A 22,423-nucleotide genomic window follows, 5' to 3' on the forward strand; every position below is an offset into this window, starting at 1 on the left:
AATTTTAGATAAATGTTATCATTAAGATAGATTAAAAGAACTGTTTGACTTTAATCCGATATATTTTTGTTAATTCAGCGAGCTGTTGATAATTTTACAAAGCATCTTAAGGTAAGGTTTGCGGCTTGCATTTTTTAGAGGTTGTACCAAAGTTATATACCATTTTGTTCACTATACTAAAGGTTTTTTTTCTCATGAAATTCAAATAAATTTTGCCCGTCTTGTTTTATAACCACAAAAGGTCAAAGTTCATGATTTCCAATTTTCATTTTGATGAAATGTAAACAATTTCGTGAAAATATGTAAATTTATATGCTTAAAATGTTCGAAAATAATATCACTATTAATATCATGATTCACTTTTATTAATTTCTGATGAACTATCTAAAAATAGAATAAAATGCAACGAAAGTTTTAATTTTGGACTACTATTATTTAAACGAAAACATCTTATTTGAAACCTTTCCAAGTCCACCGATTTCAGGAAAAACGTATCTTAGAATATGTGTAATCTGATGTTTCTAAAACACTATTCAAAACCATATGATGCGGATTTCGTTTTTGTGGAAATTGATAAATTGCTTGTGTCCTCTTATTTTTTATAGAAACTAAAAAAAACCCGCAAAATAAAAAAAAACTGGAATCAATTATGACGTCATATAAATTTTGACGTCATAACTGAAGTAAAGGGTAGCTGGTGTTACGTCACAATGAAAATGTGTGAGTTATCTCCCTGTAACAGCAAACCTTACCTTAAGTTTCAAATTCTATACATGTGCTTGAAACCTAAAGCGAAATGATATTGTTCAGTGATAAAACTTTAATTTAAGTAATATAACCAACACACAAGTTCTTGTTCTCTCTCTCTCTCTCTCTCTCTCTCTCTCTCTCTCTCTCTCTCTCTCTCTCTCTCTCTCTCTGAGAGTGTATGTAATAGTGTGCAAACAAATTATTAGATTTTTATTTGTATGAATTTCAATTATTTATTTTAGACTCATGGTTTTCACACCGATTTCAACATAATGACTTAAAGCTTGAATAGTAGGCGATGTATTCAGATTGATCTCGACGGTTAAAATTTCGACGCTTTTCTTAATCTCTAAAAAACAAAAGAACTGTCTGTAGAAATGTACACAAACAACTACACGTAAGACTATCGGCGCGTGGATCCGTAGAACAATTCAGCGACTCTATACATGCGATAAAAATATCATTTACCTGGTACATTAATGTACCAAAAAAACTGATTATTTACATTGTAAAAAGTTGAATGGGATAATAACATTTTGCATTTTGCAAGTAGATATCAGCACAAACACAGCTCTTTTTAAAATTATTTTCAATCTAATATGTGTGTTGTGAAATAGCGTCGAAATTTTAACCGTCGAGATTAATCTGAATAAATCGCCTACTATTCAAGCTTTTTTGAAAATAATAACAGTTTTAAATCTTGTATGTGTTATCTAATCCTGCGTTTGAAAAAATCTTGCAAAATATTGAACTTAACTGGTAAGCGATAATCTCCGTCCGTACTCATCGAAAGACATTAGGTCAATAAGCCGTATATGGAAGTTGCACGCTTATTGCACGGTACGGTGCGCCTTTTTTGTCCGTCTGGAGGAAGGTCTTGCATAAATTATCTTGCACGCTTTTTGCACAGTACACTTCGTTTTGTAATCGGTACGGTTCGCTTTGTGAACGGTACGGTTCATTTTGTGAACCGTACCGGTTCTAAAGCGAAAAAAAATGGCCTACTAAAGTGAAATTGTTTGAAGATCTTACAGTTCATTTTTTCATGAAAAAAGAAAAATGATATGTGTATATGGTAACAGAGAAAACATATAAAACTGTTATCAACTTTTTCTTCAATTTCCGTAATTGTTCTTTCAAATGGAATATCAAAAATAACCCCAAACTAAGACGTGTGTTTACAGAAATTAGAAGTGAATTACTCTTCAGAAAATATTGCAAGTTATTGATTTATTATAATTCGTTTTCAAACTATATATTAATTTTAAAAACGTTATGGAAAGTAAATATCTTTTCAAAATATTCCAGGTAATAAAATAAAAAGAAACCAAATCAGATTAGACAATTTATTCTAAAATAGTGACATCAAAATAGAAGTCATGATTCCTTTTAATTGTCCTGTTCTCTAACAACCTAATTATTCAATGTTGACACAGTTTCTAAATAAATGCACATATTCCCAACTGCAGAAACTAAAAGAATCAAGATATTGCACTCTGACAGAAAAACACGATACGATGCTGTCAATTGTATTGCACAAGACAACTGTATTTATTAGCAAAGTCTATTCTGGACATTTTCCATTTTCATTTTTGAGTTAATTATTCAAATTTAGAGTTAAGAATGACTACTCCCAAATAGGCGGTAAAGTATATAAGCCATTATAACTTCTGGTTCATCAATTAAGTCAACGTAGAAGAACCCAAACACACAGCCCATCTTCTTCTCAGAAGGTAAGCGAATGTTGTACATTTGGTAAATCGTTGCGATCAGTCTTAACAAGAAAACCGGCAATGTTTATTTGTCTTGCGTCTACTATCTTTACATTTATTTTTATTCCATTCTTTTAACTATTTAATGTACAATGTTAGGTAATGATAAATTTACGTTTTGTTATAATGTGCGAGAAGTGTCCAGCAATTCAATAAGTAACAATGATTCAAATCTCATTTGGTGTTAATATTTACTAACGTCTTTTGATCTTGATAGTTTCTTGTTTACCTGCATCTTGATACATTTGAAAAATGACTAAAACACCTAAAGACATTTGTTTATAAAAAAAAAAATATTTAGGAATGAATTTCGAATGAAAATTCTGTATGATTTCTTTGTGGTCTTCCAGTCAAATAGTTTGTTAAAATATAACATACTTTGTGTCTTATATATACAAGTTATATGTTCTTATTCTGTGTAAGTTTCCAGATGAATTCAATATCACTCACAGTTCTGCTGCTCTGCCTGTTTGCAATCAGCATAGCGGCCGGATGGTGGGTTGAAGGAGAAGTGGACCTTTTCATAGCGAAAGCAAAAGTTGGTTTTCTTTTTAAAAGCAGGAGAAAGAGGCATATTGCAGTGAGTGTTGATTCATGGAATAACTTTTGTAGCAGGCTTATCCTGTTTTTGCCCTCAAAATACAAACAATAATACGCCCCCCCCCCCCCCCCCGGTATAGGTTTACAAATCGAAAGTAATTAAAACAGTTCATTAATTCGACAAGAGTTTTTAGAATGACAATTTCTTATCTTAAGATAATTTAATTCTGGTTGTAACACGCTTTTTGATTGGTTGAAAAAAATATTTCATATCGGATAAAGAATTTTGCCTACTTCATAGTAAGACTAACGTCCAAAAAGTATCAATCCGGCGACGTTACGTTTGAATTTTGAATAATTTGATGTCATTTTGTAGATCAAATGACTGCTTTTATCAATAATTGATAGCAAAAAATTAAATTATAAGGAATGAATTTAATATTTATCAGTTCTATACGATAATTATCAAGGTCTTTTGTCTAAATATATAGTATATTCGTTTGATTGATAATGGCATATAATTTTAACTTCTAAAAACAATACATCCTTGAGATTTTTCCGTTAAACTGTAAATATGATATTGTACAACTAATAATTAAAATAATCTTTCAATTAGCAAAGAAATATACAAATATTCATATTATGCCACTTAAGTTTAACTATTTCATTTAATCTTTAACTGAATGCTTATTGAATGTCGGGATTTAATGTGAACACTCAATTATTCGGTGGTTTCTTTTTAGGAGGAACAAGTCTTTAACGTAGTGATGTTCATGGTAAACGAAAAAACCGGAAGTAGATTTAGACTCAACCCATGTGACTATGCGCTATATGACCAAGACGACGACTTCACGGTCACGCCGAAAGATTTTGATATAATATTCTCTAAAATGGATAAATCAAAACATATTTTGGTGGAACAGCTTTTCCGTGAATTGGATATGGATAATGGTAATTTTCGATTCAAATTTGAAATAACAATTTAAGTTTTAAAAGAAGATCATTATTTCTTTCACATTTTCTTTCATTAAGAAGGGTTTTCATTTTAAGAGTAATCTCTCTCTCTTATGTTTGAAATGCGACAATATAATTTTCATTTCAACTTTTTTTTAAATATTATTCATATTTTTTTAATTTTGCATTAAACTATTACGATACAAGCTGATTTTTTTATCATCAAATCAAGAATACATTTGACAATTAAACCATCTTTATTTTTTAGATCAGAAAATTTCCCTAACGGAATTTGAGGAAAAAGAAGGTCTTGTTTTCTCCAAAAAGACGTGCCTTATTGACGTGTTATATTCGTGACTTTTTTCTGTGTTTTCTTTTTCTTTAAAAAAAAAAAAGTAAAATTGATTAATATTTGTTCTAAAACGAATTATCGTATTCTTAAAAACCTGTGTATCTTATTATCAATTATTATCATTCATATATTTGTTTCATCCGGAATATCGATATATGTCCGTGCAATACATGCCTTGTCATTTTTGTACTCAATCCTTTATTCAAATATCGTCGAAAGTAAACATTGTTTATGTTTTAAAAAAATATCATAAGGAAGTATGCTGTTTCACTTTTCTTTCCATCTATACCATAAGGGAAATCAAAAGCAAGTAAGCAGTTTTGAAACTCCCCCTCTATGACCTCTAGTTGTGACGAATTTCCTCTGTAAAAAGTAAATTGATGATGACGTTATAATGAGGTGTATCGATACCTTATAAATGGGTAAGATATATAATGTTTTGCCCCTGATATTTCTAAGTAGAAACTGTTTTTCAATTTGCGTTAATTTCTCCGTGTAGGTAAAAAAAAAATGTGAAAGAAGAAATCAAGAAAATTAAGAAGCGTATTGAACTGTTTTTTTTATTTATTAATGTAATTATTATTTGCATTATTTTAACGGACTTTACAGCTTTTATGCAAATTTGCCCTTAACATGTGAGAAATTGGTCACGACTAATTCCACCTGATATGAAAAAGCGTCTTATTTGAGCTGTTTGAATTTTTTGATTACAAAAATTACAGAAAATAATGACTATATTCAGTCGGCCAGAGAGAGAGATAGAGAGAGAGAGAGAGACAGAGAAAGAGAAAGAGAGAGAGAGAGAGATCAAAGCTAGGCTACGCGAATTAACTCTACTGATTTCCAATGCACTGACATTTTCAAAAATTGATTGATACTGTCAGGCTTCTACTGTACATTAACTGAAGCTTCATCGCCTTCTGTTGTAGCCATTTGTAAATTTCTATTCACAAACACTGTACCCCGATCTACGCCACTGTACAGGGCACTGACTAGCACTGTACCTCACTGTACACCACTGCCCCGTCAATTTAAGACAAATTGACAACATCTTCCGTGTGATCATTTATTGATATATTTATTTATCAAATGTATAACAGCAACAATATTCAAAATGGAGGCGCCTTCAGCTGATGCAGAGCTATTGAGCTGAATTTAATGGATTAAACACTAATAGTGAGTTAAAATCTGAACCGGTTGAATTGAAAACGAAAGGAAAATGCATGCGATAGCTTGTGATATTATTCACTGTGCAGAAAAACTCGTAATAAAACTAGTTTTCATGCGACATCGCTGGAATATGCAACTTGTTATAACCATTCAAGGAAAGGCGATCGTGGACGAAAATAGCTGATATGTCGACAAAGAATAGTATGTATAAGCGACTTTTGTAAACGTTGTGGTAACTAGATAGCCAGTGATGTACTTAAATGGTATATCTGCCGCTTGCAATGCGCCGAAGGAGTTGATGCATTACTCATAGCTTTTCTTTACGTTGCTTATTCTGATGACGATCATGTACGTGTGTAAATTTAAAAATTATCGTTACCAAATTTGAACAGCAGTGTTACCGTGAAAGTTTATAGGCCTATATGTTCGTTATACTATTCCTGGAAAAGGAACAACCAGCCTCGCTGTAAATGTTGATTGATCTCAAGCAGACGAAATCGTGAGATGACGCTTAATTTTCTATTTCGTGAATCAAATAATCTGTTTTGTTTAATTTTGAAGGTTAAAACTTTCAAGTTTTTATATTCACAAGATTGCATTTTGTTTGCTGACAATAAAACAGACACAACGTTACATTTTGTTGACAATGTTTATCTTGGGAATTCACGTTCTATAAATAGTGTTAGACCAGAACAGTTGAGAAAAGTAGATCCGGCAAAAATTTTATTGATGCAGGTATCAAAGAAATTTTTCAACCAATCATAAGCGCCGATATCTCATCAAACGAATAAATATTAAATGATTCTGATTTTAAAGAAGTGCAATTTATATAATTATGCTTTTTTGTAAATTGCTGGTCATTACATCATAAGCATAGCAACATAAACTTTCCTTACCAACACATGGGCACATTTGTTAGGAGAACGGTTATTCCCCCAATGGCTAAATATTGTGAACATACGGTCATTGAAATGGTGATATTTCTTTGGTGCTGATATACATACCCGGCCTGCTCTAATGTGGTCGTTCTGCAGTGGTTCTTTGACGTCATCTTTTTGATGCCGCCTAAGCAACGAACGTTTTTATTAGGTATTAAGCTGCTGACAGAAAAAAAGAATGTCACGCATTAAGAAATTGACGGTATTCTAACAATTACAAAATTTGTACTGGAAAAAGACCGTTTTTATTTAATTAATGTTAAATTATTTTAACGAAAGACATCATAATCGTGAAGCAAAACACAAATAAGAAAAACAAAATCGGCGGCCGGGGACTGAACCCGGGTTGCGAGAACAAAAGTCTACCACTCTAACGACTGAGCTACATGGACTCCCGCTCGGCGACTTTGGAGTCTTAATTGTCGAGGATGCCTGGATTAATGATAAAACAAATTCTACATTCTGAAGTACTTAAAGCGCCTTTATCAATTATTAAAGGGATAACAAAATGAAAACTTATTAATTGTTGTTCTATCTTCGATACTTGTTGAGAAAAAAATATAAAGAAGCAAATACATAAAACAAACTTTTCTATCTCAAAACCCAAATATTAAATGGTTATACACACTCTGTAATGGCTGAGATCTGAAAGTTTCATCAAAATCGGCTGAAGAGTTTTTGAGAAAACGTGACAGAATAGCAATAGAGGAAAAGAAAGCAATAACAAGATGGCTTACCGTTGGAAACGAAAGATCTTAAAACAACTAAAGCTAGTAATAGGACATGCCATCATTGTTGATGCTTGTTTCAAAATCATCAAAATCACAACTTCTATTAAAACTCTTAATGTTTTTGTTTTTAAGAGAGTAATTAGCATATCCTTATTAATTTATGCGCAAATGACATAATCAAAATGCATGAATATGGCACGTAATTAATAATGCTCTCATTTTACGGCGTAAATACGTTGTTGGAAAGACGAATGTAGGAATCATCGTTTTCAGCACGAGACCCATCCAAAAAATCAGGCAAATCTGGTCAACATCCATGTTACGTGATCTAATACTTGGTCGTCCCTCTAATATTTTATCATAAAATCGTAAACAATACATGTACATGTACATCATATTTTACAAAGTTGTTGATAAACCTTTTCAAAAATTTTAAAACAGTTTGTTGGCGTTTTAATGTAATATCGGCGAAATAATAACTCGAAAAAAGTTACATAAATGATTAATAAGATAATGAAATTGTCATAATTTACAATGGATCATTTTTCTTTTTTTGCAGATACATTAATATAACTCTATGTTGCAAATGAATTTCCTCTAAAACTATGTGAAAACAATTTCCTGAGAAATATACACATTAAAAGTAAAGCTAAAAAGTATCATTTCGTTTTAGGAACATATTTAGTACCCTCATTTATGGATCATTATTGTATGAATATGAAATAAAACAATTCATCCTATCATTACCCCAGTGCGTCATCTATAGGCTTATCAGCTGAAAGTTTATGACAAAAATATATAAATCAAAAATTTACCAAAAACCAGGGTCCCATGTGGATAGGGGCGTTATCGTATTACCAAATTTTATAAATCATCAACAAAAAAAACATGTTTACAATCGAGAAACCTTAAAAACAAGATTCATAATTATACTGGAAAAACCAATACCATTTCTGAAAATTGTAACGTACAAAGTCGCAAATCTTTATTGTGCACTTTTTGAGACCAATTGCGTTCAACTTATTAATTTTGCATTAATTATTAACGACAGGATTCTTAAAGGACGGTGCACTATATAAGGAATAACTTATTTCGATCAATAGGCGTAAGAAATTATTGCTCCGAAGGTAAGTACATGTTTAATTCTTGGTCAATAGTCGCAATTAAATCATCAACAGTTTAATGAAATATTGTTATGTTCTTTACAACTCTGAACTGGGCTGCGTTCAAGATCGTAGCAGCCAGCCTTGCCGCTAGGTGTTATACAGCTAGGTCTATTGAACGGATCGCTATGTTAGCCTCTACGTGTCTGTTTCGAAATTGGAAATATTCAACTGAAGACTGATTACATTGCAATAAATTGTCAATTTCAAGTAGAAAGCTACATTTTAAGATTCACAATAACTCTTGGGATGAACAAAATATAAAAAGATAAGATAAAAGTCATAAACATCACAAACAGAAAGAGAAACTCTGGTAATGTGGGATAATAATCATTTGATATTCTAGAGTTGCTTTGATTACTTTCGCAAGTAGTTAGTCATTTTGTACTTGAAACAAAATCCAATTATTTTTATTCCACTGTTTTATTGAACTCTTTTTCAGATGAACTCGTTAACGCTTATCATTTTGTCGATTTGTTTGCTCGGGACTCTTACCGAGTGCAAGAGGAGGAGGAAAGGCAAGTGGAGAGTTGCGGGAGATCTTAGTTATACAAGAGACAGCGGATGGGCTGGTAAACTCGGTGTGTCCCTGTCCTGGAGGAGGAAAAAACGGTCTACAGTATGTGTTCAATGAAGCCTTAGTTCAAAAATCTTACAGCTAGGAGTATTTCTTGCCAATGCTCTCAGTATACAAAACTGGCAGTGCTTAAAATGTAGTTAGTTTAGATATATGAAATCATTCTTGCAGTTTCTGAAGTTTAAAGAAGCCATTGTTAAAAAAGGGGGGGGGGGGGGGAGGCAAAATTTTCTTGTCAATGTACTACTCATAATGTTAAAAAGCTCTAACACTCAAAACTAAATATACACACGGTAATTTTGTGCTGGGTGATTTCAACAATCATTTAAATATGTGGGGGCCAATTTTCTTGGATTGCTCCTTTTAAAAAAATTATCCGTGGCGATGTAATTTCATGGATGCGTCGGCTTTCAGTTTCAGTACGAAAGATAACTCTTTCTAAATTTATTTAGTTTTTTGTTATTTGGTTGGTAAGGATGCAAATTCTTGAAGAATAGTTACCCAAGAATACCATGAAAATTAGGCAATTATTAATTCGAATAATCTCACATTAATTGACAATGTGTTACTTTTTTCTGAAAAGTGCCAAGGTGATAAGTTATCACAATTAAGTACTAATAAATTGATCAAGTCATTTGTTTTCTTTCAAGAATGAAGAAGTGTTTGACGTCAAGATGTACATGGTTAACACGAATACCGGAAGTAGATTTAAAGTCAACCCTTGCGATTTTGCTCTATATGACCAAGATGACGACTTAGATGTAACAATGGCAGATTTTGATATACTATTTTCTGATGTGGACAAAACAAAACATGTCCTAGAAGAACAGCTTTTTACAGAGTTAGATGCTGACAATGGTAGGTGATACTTAATATTTGAGGAACAATAGTATTGTCACAAGCTAATTTATATTTGTTTCTTATTTAACCAATATTATGTATTATTAAAGATGATTATAAGATATAAAACCATGTTACAAACTCAGGATGTTACATTTCAAATTTTTCTATATTTAGGGTACTAAAATGTTAAAAAGTGTTCATTTATTTAGATAAGAAAATTTCCGTTACGGAGTTTGAGGAAAAACGAGGACTTGTGTTTTCCAAAAACACATGTGTCATCAATGCTGCATAGGTATGATTTTTTTTATTGGTCATTTGTTTAAAGAAGAAGGAAATATAAATTATCAATTCCTATTTATATCATTTAAAGTGATTTTAAAATTCATTTCATTTTATTAGGAATCTCCAAGACAAAAGAGAAGAAGTGCTTTCCAATAAATAATAAAAATTAATTTTCTACTTTCGTGTTCCTGTTTTCTCTTTTTGATATTGTTAATAAATAAGAAATGAATACAAAGATATATATCCCACTGTTTGCCTTTCTGTTTCATTCAATATCAGATTACGGTAAAAATTTATAACACAAGATGTGACCATCGTTTTGAAGACATACGATTAATGATACTTTACAATATTTTGATTTCAGATTTCTATTCCAAAAACGGTTACAAGTAAATCCTTTAAAAATCCATATTTTAGAATAATTTGATGTTATCCAATTAGATATGTTTTATATGATAACAAGAGTTTGTTGTAAAGTTACTAACCCATGAGACAGGTTAACCTCACTTCTAGATACTTTTACATGTCGAGGCATGGGTCAAAAACGGACTAAAAACTAATAATTTTAGCCAAAACGATGAAGATCATGAAGAGTAAATAAGAACAATTTCTATTTTTATGTTTACGCAACAATGAACACAGACATCTGAAAGAGAAGCAATTCATATTTAAGTAGCACGAACTTGGTTGTTGAACAATATATCAATCAAATAAACTATAAAAGAGTGGACGCCAACCTAGGATAGCATGTGTTAGAATTAAACGTATAAATTTCAAAAAAAAAAAAATCTGAATACTCTCTAAAGAGTGCATGACCTGATATTGAGAAGGTGCAAGACTCTGATGGAAAATAATTTGCCTGTATTTGTTAACTTTCATGATATGTTTTATGTGTTAATGTTTTATTAGATAAATTCAAACAAGGTGACTAGTAAACATGTTTTAATTAAAACAACCATCCCAAGGGCCAGACCCACACTCTCATTGTGGGCATTTAACAATAAAAAAAAAATAGCTGTAAAAGCTACATAGTGTAACTTACATCTGTTCTTGCTTTTGAATATTCAATCTTCATTGACATGCAATTACAATCTGGCATTTATACCAAACAAAATCATTATACATGTACTGCTTAACAGTGATTTTGGTTAGCCAATTATTATTTTACTATTAACAAGTCTATTTGTTAATTAAGAAAGTTCAGGAACTGTTTTTGTTTCAAATAATTTAAAAAACTTTCATAACTCTTTTGATCATACACTATACAACTTCTTATAAACATTGTATTTAATATTTTCAATGATTAGTTATAAAAACAAATTACTGTCCTTTAAAAAAGGACTGCAATACGTGGACAATGTGCATGGGGTTCTATCGGAAACGTGAAAGCCTTAAAATTATCCCGGAGCCCACTCTAGCCCATAGATCTACAGAAGAGACCTCGAATTGCCCCCCCCCCTAAAAAAATGTGTGGCATAAAAAATATTAAAATAGCAAGCCTGTATTTAGTGCCTTTAACCACTGAATTTGTTCATTGTTTCACGTGTAGCACTGACCTCAGAATTAAACATAATTATTAAGTATATTAATGAAAATGTCATGTATAGCATCAGGCATTCGGCAATTTTACTTCTTGCACATGCATTACGCTTGGTACGTCTTTGTAAACTATGTAGTTTCGTGTAAAATAATTTCATATTTTGATACATTTTTTTTTCCATGAAATGTAAATTTTTTATAAAGTGAAATTAGCATGTAACCATGTATTATAAATATTATTATTCAATGGTGTTTAAATGCTAAAAAAAATTTAAATCGTGAAGTACACAAGCCTCGTCTACTAGTATAGGTAAGCGATTCAGGAAAACAACAATTAAAACATCGCCATGCATGATTTTGATGCACGTTGTTGTTCCGGCATATCATTATTAGTCCCCTACCGGTTTCACCGGAGGGGACTATAGCTTTCCTCTGCGTCCGTCAGTCCGTCTGTCTGTCTGTCCGTCTGTCTGTCTGTCTGTCCGTCCGTCTGTCCGTCCGTCCGTCTGTCTGTCTGTCCCACTTCAGTTTTCCGTTGTTTTTTTCTGCATGCGTTTGACGAATGATGTGAAACTTGCTGAGCAGCATCAAAATATCAAACAGCAGACCAAGTTTATACTTTTGTAGCGTCTGGTCAACACAATTTCCAGAAATTTAATTTTTTTCATTCAAAATTTTTTAATGATCGGGTTCGTTATCGGGCTCGGTGTGTACTAAATAAACGAGGACATTATGTGGTCAGTAAAATAATAAATTAATAATATCGTGCATTATTTGTATTATTACATTTATCATATCTAATAACAAACAAATAAGTTCTGTTAAATGGTGTCAAGTATTGTGTAAATTTTAATGGCAGGGTTTTATCATAATTATTATTACAATCGGATTTGTTATCGGGTTTGGGCTGTTGAACAATAGACTAACGTTAGACTTCTGTGTTTGCTTTGCTTCAAATATGTATTTTTTTAATGGATTTTAGAGATTTTTGCTGTTTATTATAATCATTTTTCATAATTTCATACTATACAATTACTACATTTATGATAGGGAATATTTAATATTCAGGGTCTCAAACTTTGGCCATTCTCAATCAAAGGGGTTACCGGTAGGGGACGTGTATTGCTTATGCAATACTCTCAGAATGCTTGTTGTATTCCGTGATGCAGACAGTTCATATCACATGTCAATTCTTTAAAAAAAAATGTTTTGTTTTGTTTTTAAACTGTTCGCCGACAATATACAATTACACCATCTTCAGGGTCCATGCAATGAACAAACACAGAATAGCAACTTCATTTTGAAAAAGAAAAGGAGGATAACCCCATTACAGGTAACCCCCCCCCCCCTCCCCGGAACTCTTTCTAAAAGTTTTTACTATATCTTAACTTTGAAAGACAGCTTTATTCTTCTGTGATTTTACCCATTTCTTTCATTGAAATTCCTGAGCAGAATAAAAAAAAAAACAAATACTTCCAGCGATAACCTTTGCCTTACTTGTGGACGACCTTAAGTATTGTGAAAGATGATAGCTTTTTTTGTCGTTATATGCAGAGAGTTTATATTCTGTGTCAGTAGACGATTTTTAACCACTATATACCTTAACACTAAATGACCTTGCAGTAAGAACCCTTACTCTATACACAATATGTCATTGGGTTTTGTGCCCCCCCCCCCCCGCCACTACCACCTTAGATTCAAATATCTACATTGAGGGGGGCAAGAGGGACATGGAATTTTTAATTTTGATAGATGGCTTTGTTTCCGTTCTTTATATACAATCTGATTTTATTCAGTATCAGCACGATATTTTAAAACATTTTAAAAATTCATTAATCCAATATGACTATTTTGGCCCCGTCCTAAACTCAGAACCTCGGGAACATGAGATTTATAATTTTGAAAGAACGGCTTTCTGGTCTACACGATTATGAATAATGAAGGTTTTTCTACAAGTCTGTTGGAGAAGAGAAGATATTTTTTTTAATGTACATGTATGCATTAACACCATACATCCAGTTTGGCCTTCCCCTAGAGTCAAAATCCATTCTCCAGGTGACAAAAAATTTACAATTTTATTAAAGCATTTCATGGTAAACATAATTATGAAATCCGTTTTTCTTACAGATGTGTTGATAAAATAATTTTTATACATTATATGCATTAACACTATTGGCCATATGACATTGTCCCCCTTCCGTAGGTGGTCATAATATAACCATGCATTCAGGTTTTCCACACGTTTGGAAGTAAAAAAGATTTTCCAAGATTTAATACATGGTCACTATATATCTATATTGGACCCGCCCTAGGGCCTAAACACCTGTTTCAGGGGTCATGAATTTCACAATTTAGTTAGAGGAGTTCCTGGACATCATAACCATGCATTCAGATTTATTCAAATATATAATATTATATGTATATACATGTATACATAGGAGAGGAGATGAATATTTTCTAAGATAAAAAACGTTCTTACTTTATTAAAGGCCATATTGGCTTCACACACGAGTATAAACCCATGATCCATGATGTAAAATTTTAACGCACAAACCACACCGCACGACGAAGGACGAAGACAATTGCATTAGGTAACCCAGTAACCTAAGAAGTGAAAGTGACATAAGATAATTTGTTTTAGAAATGCATGCATTAATGATATATCATGGATATGAATCAAAAATTATTTTTCTGAAAGTTAAATTTAAAACTTTGGTTGCTATTTTTATCGTATGAAAAAACCATCATTTTCCGCAAACTGTTCTTGTTGAGCAACGGCCTTGGCTCATTAAAATTGATGGACAAGCCAAACAGGTACAATTTAAAAAGGACATATCTTTAGATGCATGTTCCAGAAATATGAAACAAAAATATGTATGTATATGGTGGAGTATGGGTTATTGTTATACTTTCATGTTAAATACTGAAATCTGATTGGTTAAGACGCAGTTAATAATATTTACTATTACCCTCAGCGTTAGCAACGCACTTGACAACGGGTAACATTAAAAAATATTACATGCGCGAAAATTATGCGCGTACGGTTCGCTGTAGAATTCACGTTATTCCTATATAAAAGCAGTAAAATTTTCTTAAAAATTTTAAAAAAGACATTCAGTATAACAAAATAAATAGTGCCTGTTTGGGAGGGTAACAGTTGAAATTGACACCCCTCGAAAACCATTGTCAACCTCCGCTTCGCGTCGGTTGACAATGGTTTTCTCGGGGTGTCAATTTCAACTGTTACCCTCCCAAACAGGCACTATTTATATAATAGCATAAATCAACAAGTAATAAAAGTCATTTAAAATTAAAAGTTTTAATTAACAATGAATATTAGCAACATTATCAAAATTTCGAACCCTCATCTACGGGCCATGAATTTGAAATGAATAATTGAGAGAAGAAATATAATTGCTTTTTGGGAATTGATTTTAATCAACTCACCTAATATGCAGTTACTCAGTGTTTGGACCTAGTCACAAATCATCACCGCTGACAAGAAAAATTCGATGTAATGTAAGCTGAAGGATTGTTTTTCAAGAGAACGTATCTATAAACACTTAAAAAATACTCAGATTTTTTAGGACGGGGCCAAAATAGTTATATTGGATTTATACGAAGAATTTAGATATTTTTGTAGTGTCATGTATTCCTAGGCCAGAGTTTAATATAGTCCCGTTCATCCAAACGCTCGTCTCCGTAAATCTCCGATAAGCAGAGAGACTCTCTTGCTTTTCGGAGATTAACGGAGACAGCCAAGCGTGTGGTTGAACGAGACAAGAGTTCGATATCAATAGTGCTTGGATCCATACAATTTTTAGAATTGTTTCAAGTACTAATACATAGTTTGAAATCTAACATGATTCATAATGAGTTTCTCGAAATTCTTGTTTAAAAAGTCTAAAAATTCATATTATGAAAAAGTGCGCAATTCAAATACAGACTAGAAACTAATTGCCGCGCAAGATACTAGTAAGTTGATTTTAAAATAAATGATAATCGATAAAATCAACTCCCGTCAGTACTTCAGTACTTTGATTATTATAGCTTTGAATGAATTATTTTTGACGTCGTCGTGTCATTAACTGCCGTCAGGTGAACAGAACGATAAGTAAACGCGCGTTATGATTATTTGTTTGCTCAACTGACGGCAGTTATTAACACGACGACGTTTAAAAAAATCATTGATGACATCAATTCTTTAATCAAATAATTCGATACAAATTGCAGATCACGGAGGGAGTAAATTAGTAAGAGCAATGATATTACATAGACTGTTGAGATCGCTGAGCATGGAAATATAATCCATGAAATATAACTCTTGACACTTTTTGTTGAATATTTGTAAAACAAGGGGCTTTTGCAACATGTATGAAATTTATCTTTTAACTAATAACATAAAAATCACTGTTAGAGAACTACTTAATATTAAATTTCATGTGAATTCATACTTAGTGATTAGTCTAAGATGTTGCATTTAGAGATCACAAAATTAAATGGAAAAACACAGTAGAATGAAAATATATGTATTTAAATTCTAAAAGGTGTGTTTTCAAGAAGCCGAAAAGTTAAATTCAAACTTTGACTTAAAAATTTTAGCAAAAATCTTTTTACATGTAAATAGGACTTATAACATAACATTATTTTATATCAATAGTTATTGAGCATTTTAAAGACAGAAGGAACAACGTGCTTTCAATGCCAAAAAACCCCTCGAAAACAGGATATTGCCATTTACTGGAAAATCCAAATAAACATTACGCAAATTGTAAAGCACAAGGACGTTGATATTTATTTTGCATTTTCTTTTTTGATGCACTGTCATTATTGAATTCATTATTGTAAATGTTTAGTCAACGACGGGATTCTTAACCTTTTATGAAGTATATAAGGAACTACAACTTCTGTTTCAGCAAACTTTATCCTCTAAAGGTAAGATTATGTAAGCTAAAGCCGTCATTTGTTTGTTTTTTTTCGATACGTACCTCCTTGCAGCTTATCAAACTTTCTGATGTCATTCATTTTACATGGATATTTACTGTGTTGCCCATAATTAGATTAATAATATTTTAATAATTTTAAGTAATGCATTAAACAAACTCTAGAATTAAGGTACAAAATGTTATTAATATTAATTTTGTAGACTTTTTGGAACAGTATTTGAATTGTTCAGTAATCCTTTGACTGTCTTATATCTATATATTTTGGTGTTTTAATTTCAACTGCTTTTTTGAATAATTATAAATTTATTGTCGCCGTTAAAATATGTAACAGATTAGGTAAGCTGACGTATTTTGCGCCAAAATCTACTAATCAAAATTATGATTGACACATGATTAAGAAACTGAAAAAAAATAAATAAATAAAGGATGAACAAGAAATTAAATGAATATAAATAAAATAGATTACTAAAAAAAAATACATAAAATTCTTTTTGCGAGTTGAGTCATTATATTGATATATGAAAAGAAAACCTAATTTTTATCTTTATTTTAGAACTACTTTCAAATACAGTTTTATCAAACTCTTGAAAAAAATGAAAAAAGGGGTAATGTTAAAGTATAGAAATACACGAAGGTTTGAAATCTTTTAACAACTAGAGTGTTTTCTTCTTCTGTTTCTCAGATGAACTCAGTGATACTCACCATCTTGTCAGTATGCCTGCTCCTGGCCTTTTCCGAGGCAGGGAAGTGGAAACTATCGGGAAAACTAAGTTATTCCGGATATAAGGGTTGGGGAGGTAGTGTCGGTGTGTCGTTTTCGTGGAGGAAAAAAAGGCGTTCTGCAGTAAGTGTTTATTAATGGATTGATAAAATCAATTCTTGATTCTTGCAATATGACTTAATCATCTTGTCCTAGCTCTTAGTGAACAAAATTAAATGTATACTTGAATATTGTTTGTTTACATATATAAATTTATTGAACTTATCCATTGATTTTTAATGATATCCGTTCCTTTAAAAATTACGATGATATGATATGGTTCATGCATGTATAACATAAAATATAAATAAAATATACAGAGTGTCTTTTAAGTTATTGGAATTTACTGACTGTATGTCATGGCTCTGCTAACTGTAAACCTTATATATTTGTATTTGAAATAAAAGTGACCGATTGACATTAGTGTTGCGATACGACCGGTTCTAGTAAACTGACCGAATTATTATTTTTTTCTTTCAAGAAGGAACAGGTATTTGATGTAATGATGTACATGGTAAACACGAACTCCGGAAGTAGATTTAGACTCAACCCGTGTGATTTTGCTCTATATGACCAAGATGACGATCTAGCGGTGACTATGACGGATTTTGATATACTATTTTCTGAAATGGAGGAAAGGGGACACATCTTAGTAGAACAGCTTTTCATGGAGTTTGATGTCGATAATGGTAAGAATTACTCTGAGGGAACATACCTTAATTACAAACGAACTAATACTTTAATTCAAACAATCATAGTTCCTTGGTACACCAACATCACATTTGTATCAGTATGCAATAATGTAGATAAAAAATAAGCACTGTTACCAAATAATATATTATTAATAAATAATACAATTTAATATCTTTATGTAGATTTGCTTTTAAAATATTTCAAAATTTACGCCAAAACTAATTACACTTCTCATTTATGAAGAATACATTTCAATACACAGATGTCTTGTAGTTTATTTAAGTGTGATATGCAACACTGCCATTTAAGTTTACCATTTATCTCAATATGTACGCACATACACGTATTAGGTAACCAGAGACTTTATAAAAAGTATTTGGTTTAAAAAAGTCATTAAAATAAAAAAGATTATAATTTTATTCAAATAAAAGTTGTAATTTTACTTAGATCAGAAAATATCTTTAATGGAATTCGAGGAAAAACGAGATATTGTGTTCTCCAAAAGCACATGTGTCACCGATGCTTTATAGGTATGAATTAATTTTTTATCATTTTTTCAACAAAGGAAATGGGATAGAAAGCATTTTTGCATTATGAAAACACTGTACTTTCTTAAAATATTTTTTTTTGCTTTTATGTAATTAATTGACAATGTTATTTTTTTATCTTCAGAATCGCCCAAGATGAGCGAAAACAAATTACTATTCAGCCAGATGAACATTCGAAATTTTACTATAGATTCCTTGTTTTATTTCTCAAATATTTTAAAATGATAATTAAAAAACAACAACAAAGACAGCTGTTCTTTTTTTATGATCCAAATGTATCCGTGTTATGGCCTACTGATAATATTCTTAACGCTGGTAACTAACTCTACTTACAATATAAATTATACGTATGCATATATTAAAAAGCAGTATAAAGTTGCGGTGACTTTTCTAAAATATTCATTATAGGACCTATATATTGAAAAGACACTAAACTAGATATTAGGTGCAAGCTACGAGAGGTCTTCTGTTTGAATACTCTTTAAAAAAGGTTTGAATAATTTGTATTTCTATCATTTCTTAAAACTTCTTAAATTCCCTTTAACCATATTCAATGGACTTTATAGATAAAGCTAATCAAGAATGGTATTCTTCAAATTTCATTAAACCTTCTCTAAAGAAATATATTGACATACATTTCTACGCTATTATTGTGTTGTTTTTTTATGTTTTTTTATGAATTTTTATGAATTTTTATGAATTTATGAATTTGTTATGTATACAATACAATCCATCGTTTTAAAAATAAAATCGCTAATCTAAGCACAATAAACAGAGAAAAAAAAATGTCACTCAGGGCTTGAACAAGGGTCGACAGGGTAGAAGTCCACTACTCAAACCATAAAGCTACGGGGGCATTTGCTCAAAAGCCCAAAATAAAAAAAAATTAAAAAAAAACCAAATTTTATATTCTGCATTCAGTTCGAGTAAAAAGACAGCAACAACAAAAAAAACCAAAACCCACACATTCTTTTTTTAAATTCCTATAAAGTTCTATCCTTAAAAATTTTAAAGAAATTCATCGGATAGTATACGAGAAATCGCCTGCACAAAATTAGGTTTAAAAAAAGAATAACACTTGACGCGATCTCGTAGCGATAACGAGAGGTCTTCCGTTTGTATATCAGGATACTATTTTTTAATGATTTTTAACACTTCTTTAAATGTCATTTATCCGTCTCTAAGGGTTTTTATAGACATTTCTTAAGGTAGCTCCATACTCGTAAAATTCTCTGAGGAAAGTTGAAAAACCGAACTGATTTCGACTTAATAGACTTAAATGTCATCAATTGTTAGAAAAAATATACATGTCATCACACTTTTTGATATGCCAGATAAACATAAACTAAAGCATATTTTAGCATTAGAAAATGTATTTTTTTTTCTGTTAAAAGTAAAATTTTGTAGGCAGAAATTTGTTTTTCTTGTTTAATTTTAAAGTCAACTTTATCAGAAAACAAAAATTACAAAAATATTTTAAAATTAATCGTTGGAATAAGAAAAACTATGGCATTTAGACATACAACTGAGAGAAAAGTCAGAAAAAGAGTTATTTCCCCTTTGCATAGATAAAATATATAAAAATTTGGAAATTTCGTATAAAATTAAGTGCGAAAATATCTTTAACCTACCAATAATTTCTAATTACATCCATGTGATTATATTCACATAAAATAAATAAAACTATCTTGCACAATTTTTAAAGAATTCAAAGTTTTACAAAAAAGTGTGACGTCACAGAACACTGGATCTACTTTAATACAAGAAAATGGCATAATTACTGTGATTTTTGATAAAATATGAAATATAGTAAAATCCAATAAATTCAGAAAAACCGATCGGCACTCAGGGATTTAACATGGGTGGCCTGGCTACAGGTTCATCTTTCTAACCATTACGCCACGGGAACTTTCGATTTGGGAAATTGGGGCCCAAATCTTGAGAAAGCAGGAATTATATAGTCTGTATTTTGTCTAGATTAATATCTCGAAGTTTAATCAAAAGAGACTGAAGCGTTTTTTATGAAAACATTGCAGAAAAAAGTAACACAGACTCAGTTGACCGGAGAGAGAGAGAGAGAGAGAGAGAGAGAGAGAGAGAGAGAGAGAGAGAGAGAGAGAGAGAGAGAGAGAGAGAGAGAGAACTGCTAAGCAAAGTAACACTACTGAATTTTAAAATCCACTAGCATTCCCAAAAATCAGGCAGGTAGCATAGTTTTTTTAATGTGAGTGTTTTGGTGGGGTGGAGGGCAACCGCATCTAAAAAATCTTGACAAGAAAAATAATGGAAAATTCTAGAAACCCGGATTCACGAAAAACAAATCGGGGGGTGGGGGGGGGGGTGCGTTATATTCCTTGAACTTCAATTTCACTCTTGATTTCCATATTTCTATAACAAAAGAGTGGTAAGGGGCGACTCCAGTATAATTTAATTTCATATATGCTCCACCCCCCCCCCCCTTGATGCTACGTGCCTACAAATTGAATGACATTGTCTGACGTCTGCTGTACGTTAACGGTACCTCAATGTATCTTTCACTAACTTCGACTGAACGGCACTGTACAGGACACTGACCAGTATTGTACCCCATTGTACGCCGCTCAACAGGGTACTGATAAGCGTTGTGTCCCACTGAAAGTCACTTTACCAATAATTTGAAAAATTAAAACTTTCTCAAAATCCTCAGTAAGATTTTTTCTTCTATATTCATTTATATTATGCTGTATAATATAACAGCATTTACATTATGTACACAGAGAAGAATGTAGTTTGTTGTTTAATTTATTCAATATGTCTTGATATTTACTTATTGAATGTTACGAATACAAAACAATGATATGCTCTTTAAGACAATTTTCCTAGATTGTAGATGAAAAATCTGAATTTTACATGTTGATTTTTAAAAAGAGCATAAATTTCATGTAATATATGTTTATTTTGTAAACTGCTGGTCATGAGCATAAGAAAATGCACTTTTCTCACCAGCAAGGTTATATGTACTTAATTATTTCTTGCTGTTGATGGCAACACCTTGTTTATATAATCAAGTTGTAAATTCCCTATATATCTCTATATCTGAAGTTCCAACACAGATTTGATTGTAAAGTTTTCTACTACTACATATAAAACCACTCCAATATTGTCAATATGTGCTTTAACCACTCAAAAAAACCCAGTAAATTAACACAGAATCCTGAAAAAATTATGTTTCAGTGATAATCACATTGTAATAATTGACAGTCCTGACAGACCAAACATCAAGATTAATGTTAAATGTGTAAAAAATAATTTTGACATTAGTGACACATGTTCATGGGTTTTTGACGCACTCAACTCAAGGAAAAAAATGCACAAAGAATTTGTAAAAGCATATTTAAGACTGTGCTGTTCTCTACACCATGTTCAGAAAAAAATGTGATGCTTTTTTAGTACAAATGTTCCACAGCAAACAAGCACATCCAAGAAAAAACTCGCATTGATATGGAGTCAGAAGATGGCCAAATTAGTGTCCTTATTAGTACAAATGGTGCAGGAATGGGAGTGAACTTTTTAAAGAGGCCTGCATAATGTTGTTCACTATGGACCACTATGTGACCTTGACACACTAGTACAGCAAATGGGCAGGGCAGGTAGAGATGGTGATTTCTCTGTTGAATTAATTTTATACAAAAATCATAAGGGACATTTAAACAAGAGGCCAATTTGCCTTAACGGTCACCTGAGTAGCATATAACCCATACACAAACTTGTCGGGAGTCTCATATTTGCATTTAATTAGTTTTCATTTTGGAGTACAAAAATTAAAAATTTGTAATGACGACCACCTCCCTGACTGAAATCTTTCAAAAAGAACTATGAAACCTAT

The 22,423-nt window shown here is 31.6% G+C and overlaps 1 protein-coding gene and 2 long non-coding RNA genes across 5 annotated transcripts; all 3 read left to right on the forward strand.

The window, feature by feature from the left end:
• Positions 1-96: 96 nt before the first annotated feature.
• On the forward strand, positions 97-4,625 carry LOC105346605 (uncharacterized). 3 transcript variants are annotated; one of them, XR_010711404.1, is made up of 5 exons: positions 97-111; positions 2,366-2,483; positions 2,946-3,102; positions 3,806-4,013; positions 4,285-4,625. It is a non-coding gene; the product is annotated as an uncharacterized lncRNA (long non-coding RNA). The 3 variants fall into 3 exon arrangements; XR_010711403.1 differs by lacking the exon at positions 97-111 and having other exon boundaries at positions 2,349-2,483; XR_010711405.1 differs by lacking the exon at positions 97-111 and having other exon boundaries at positions 2,953-3,102.
• A 3,574-nt stretch (positions 4,626-8,199) lies between these two features.
• Positions 8,200-10,249, forward strand: LOC136273192 (uncharacterized). Its single transcript, XM_066077477.1, has 5 exons — positions 8,200-8,334; positions 8,813-8,989; positions 9,598-9,805; positions 10,000-10,082; positions 10,190-10,249. Exons 2-4 carry the CDS (start codon positions 8,813-8,815, stop codon positions 10,080-10,082), a joined length of 468 nt encoding a protein of 155 aa, XP_065933549.1. The 5' UTR covers positions 8,200-8,334; the 3' UTR covers positions 10,190-10,249.
• A 6,994-nt stretch (positions 10,250-17,243) lies between these two features.
• LOC105343594 (uncharacterized) lies at positions 17,244-18,785 on the forward strand. The gene is made up of 4 exons (XR_010711410.1): positions 17,244-17,401; positions 17,799-18,006; positions 18,458-18,540; positions 18,683-18,785. It is a non-coding gene; the product is annotated as an uncharacterized lncRNA (long non-coding RNA).
• Positions 18,786-22,423: the final 3,638 nt, after the last annotated feature.

The sequence above is a fragment of the Magallana gigas genome, chromosome 1 (assembly GCF_963853765.1).
Source record: "Magallana gigas chromosome 1, xbMagGiga1.1, whole genome shotgun sequence".
In the NCBI taxonomy this organism is placed as follows: domain Eukaryota; kingdom Metazoa; phylum Mollusca; class Bivalvia; order Ostreida; family Ostreidae; genus Magallana; species Magallana gigas.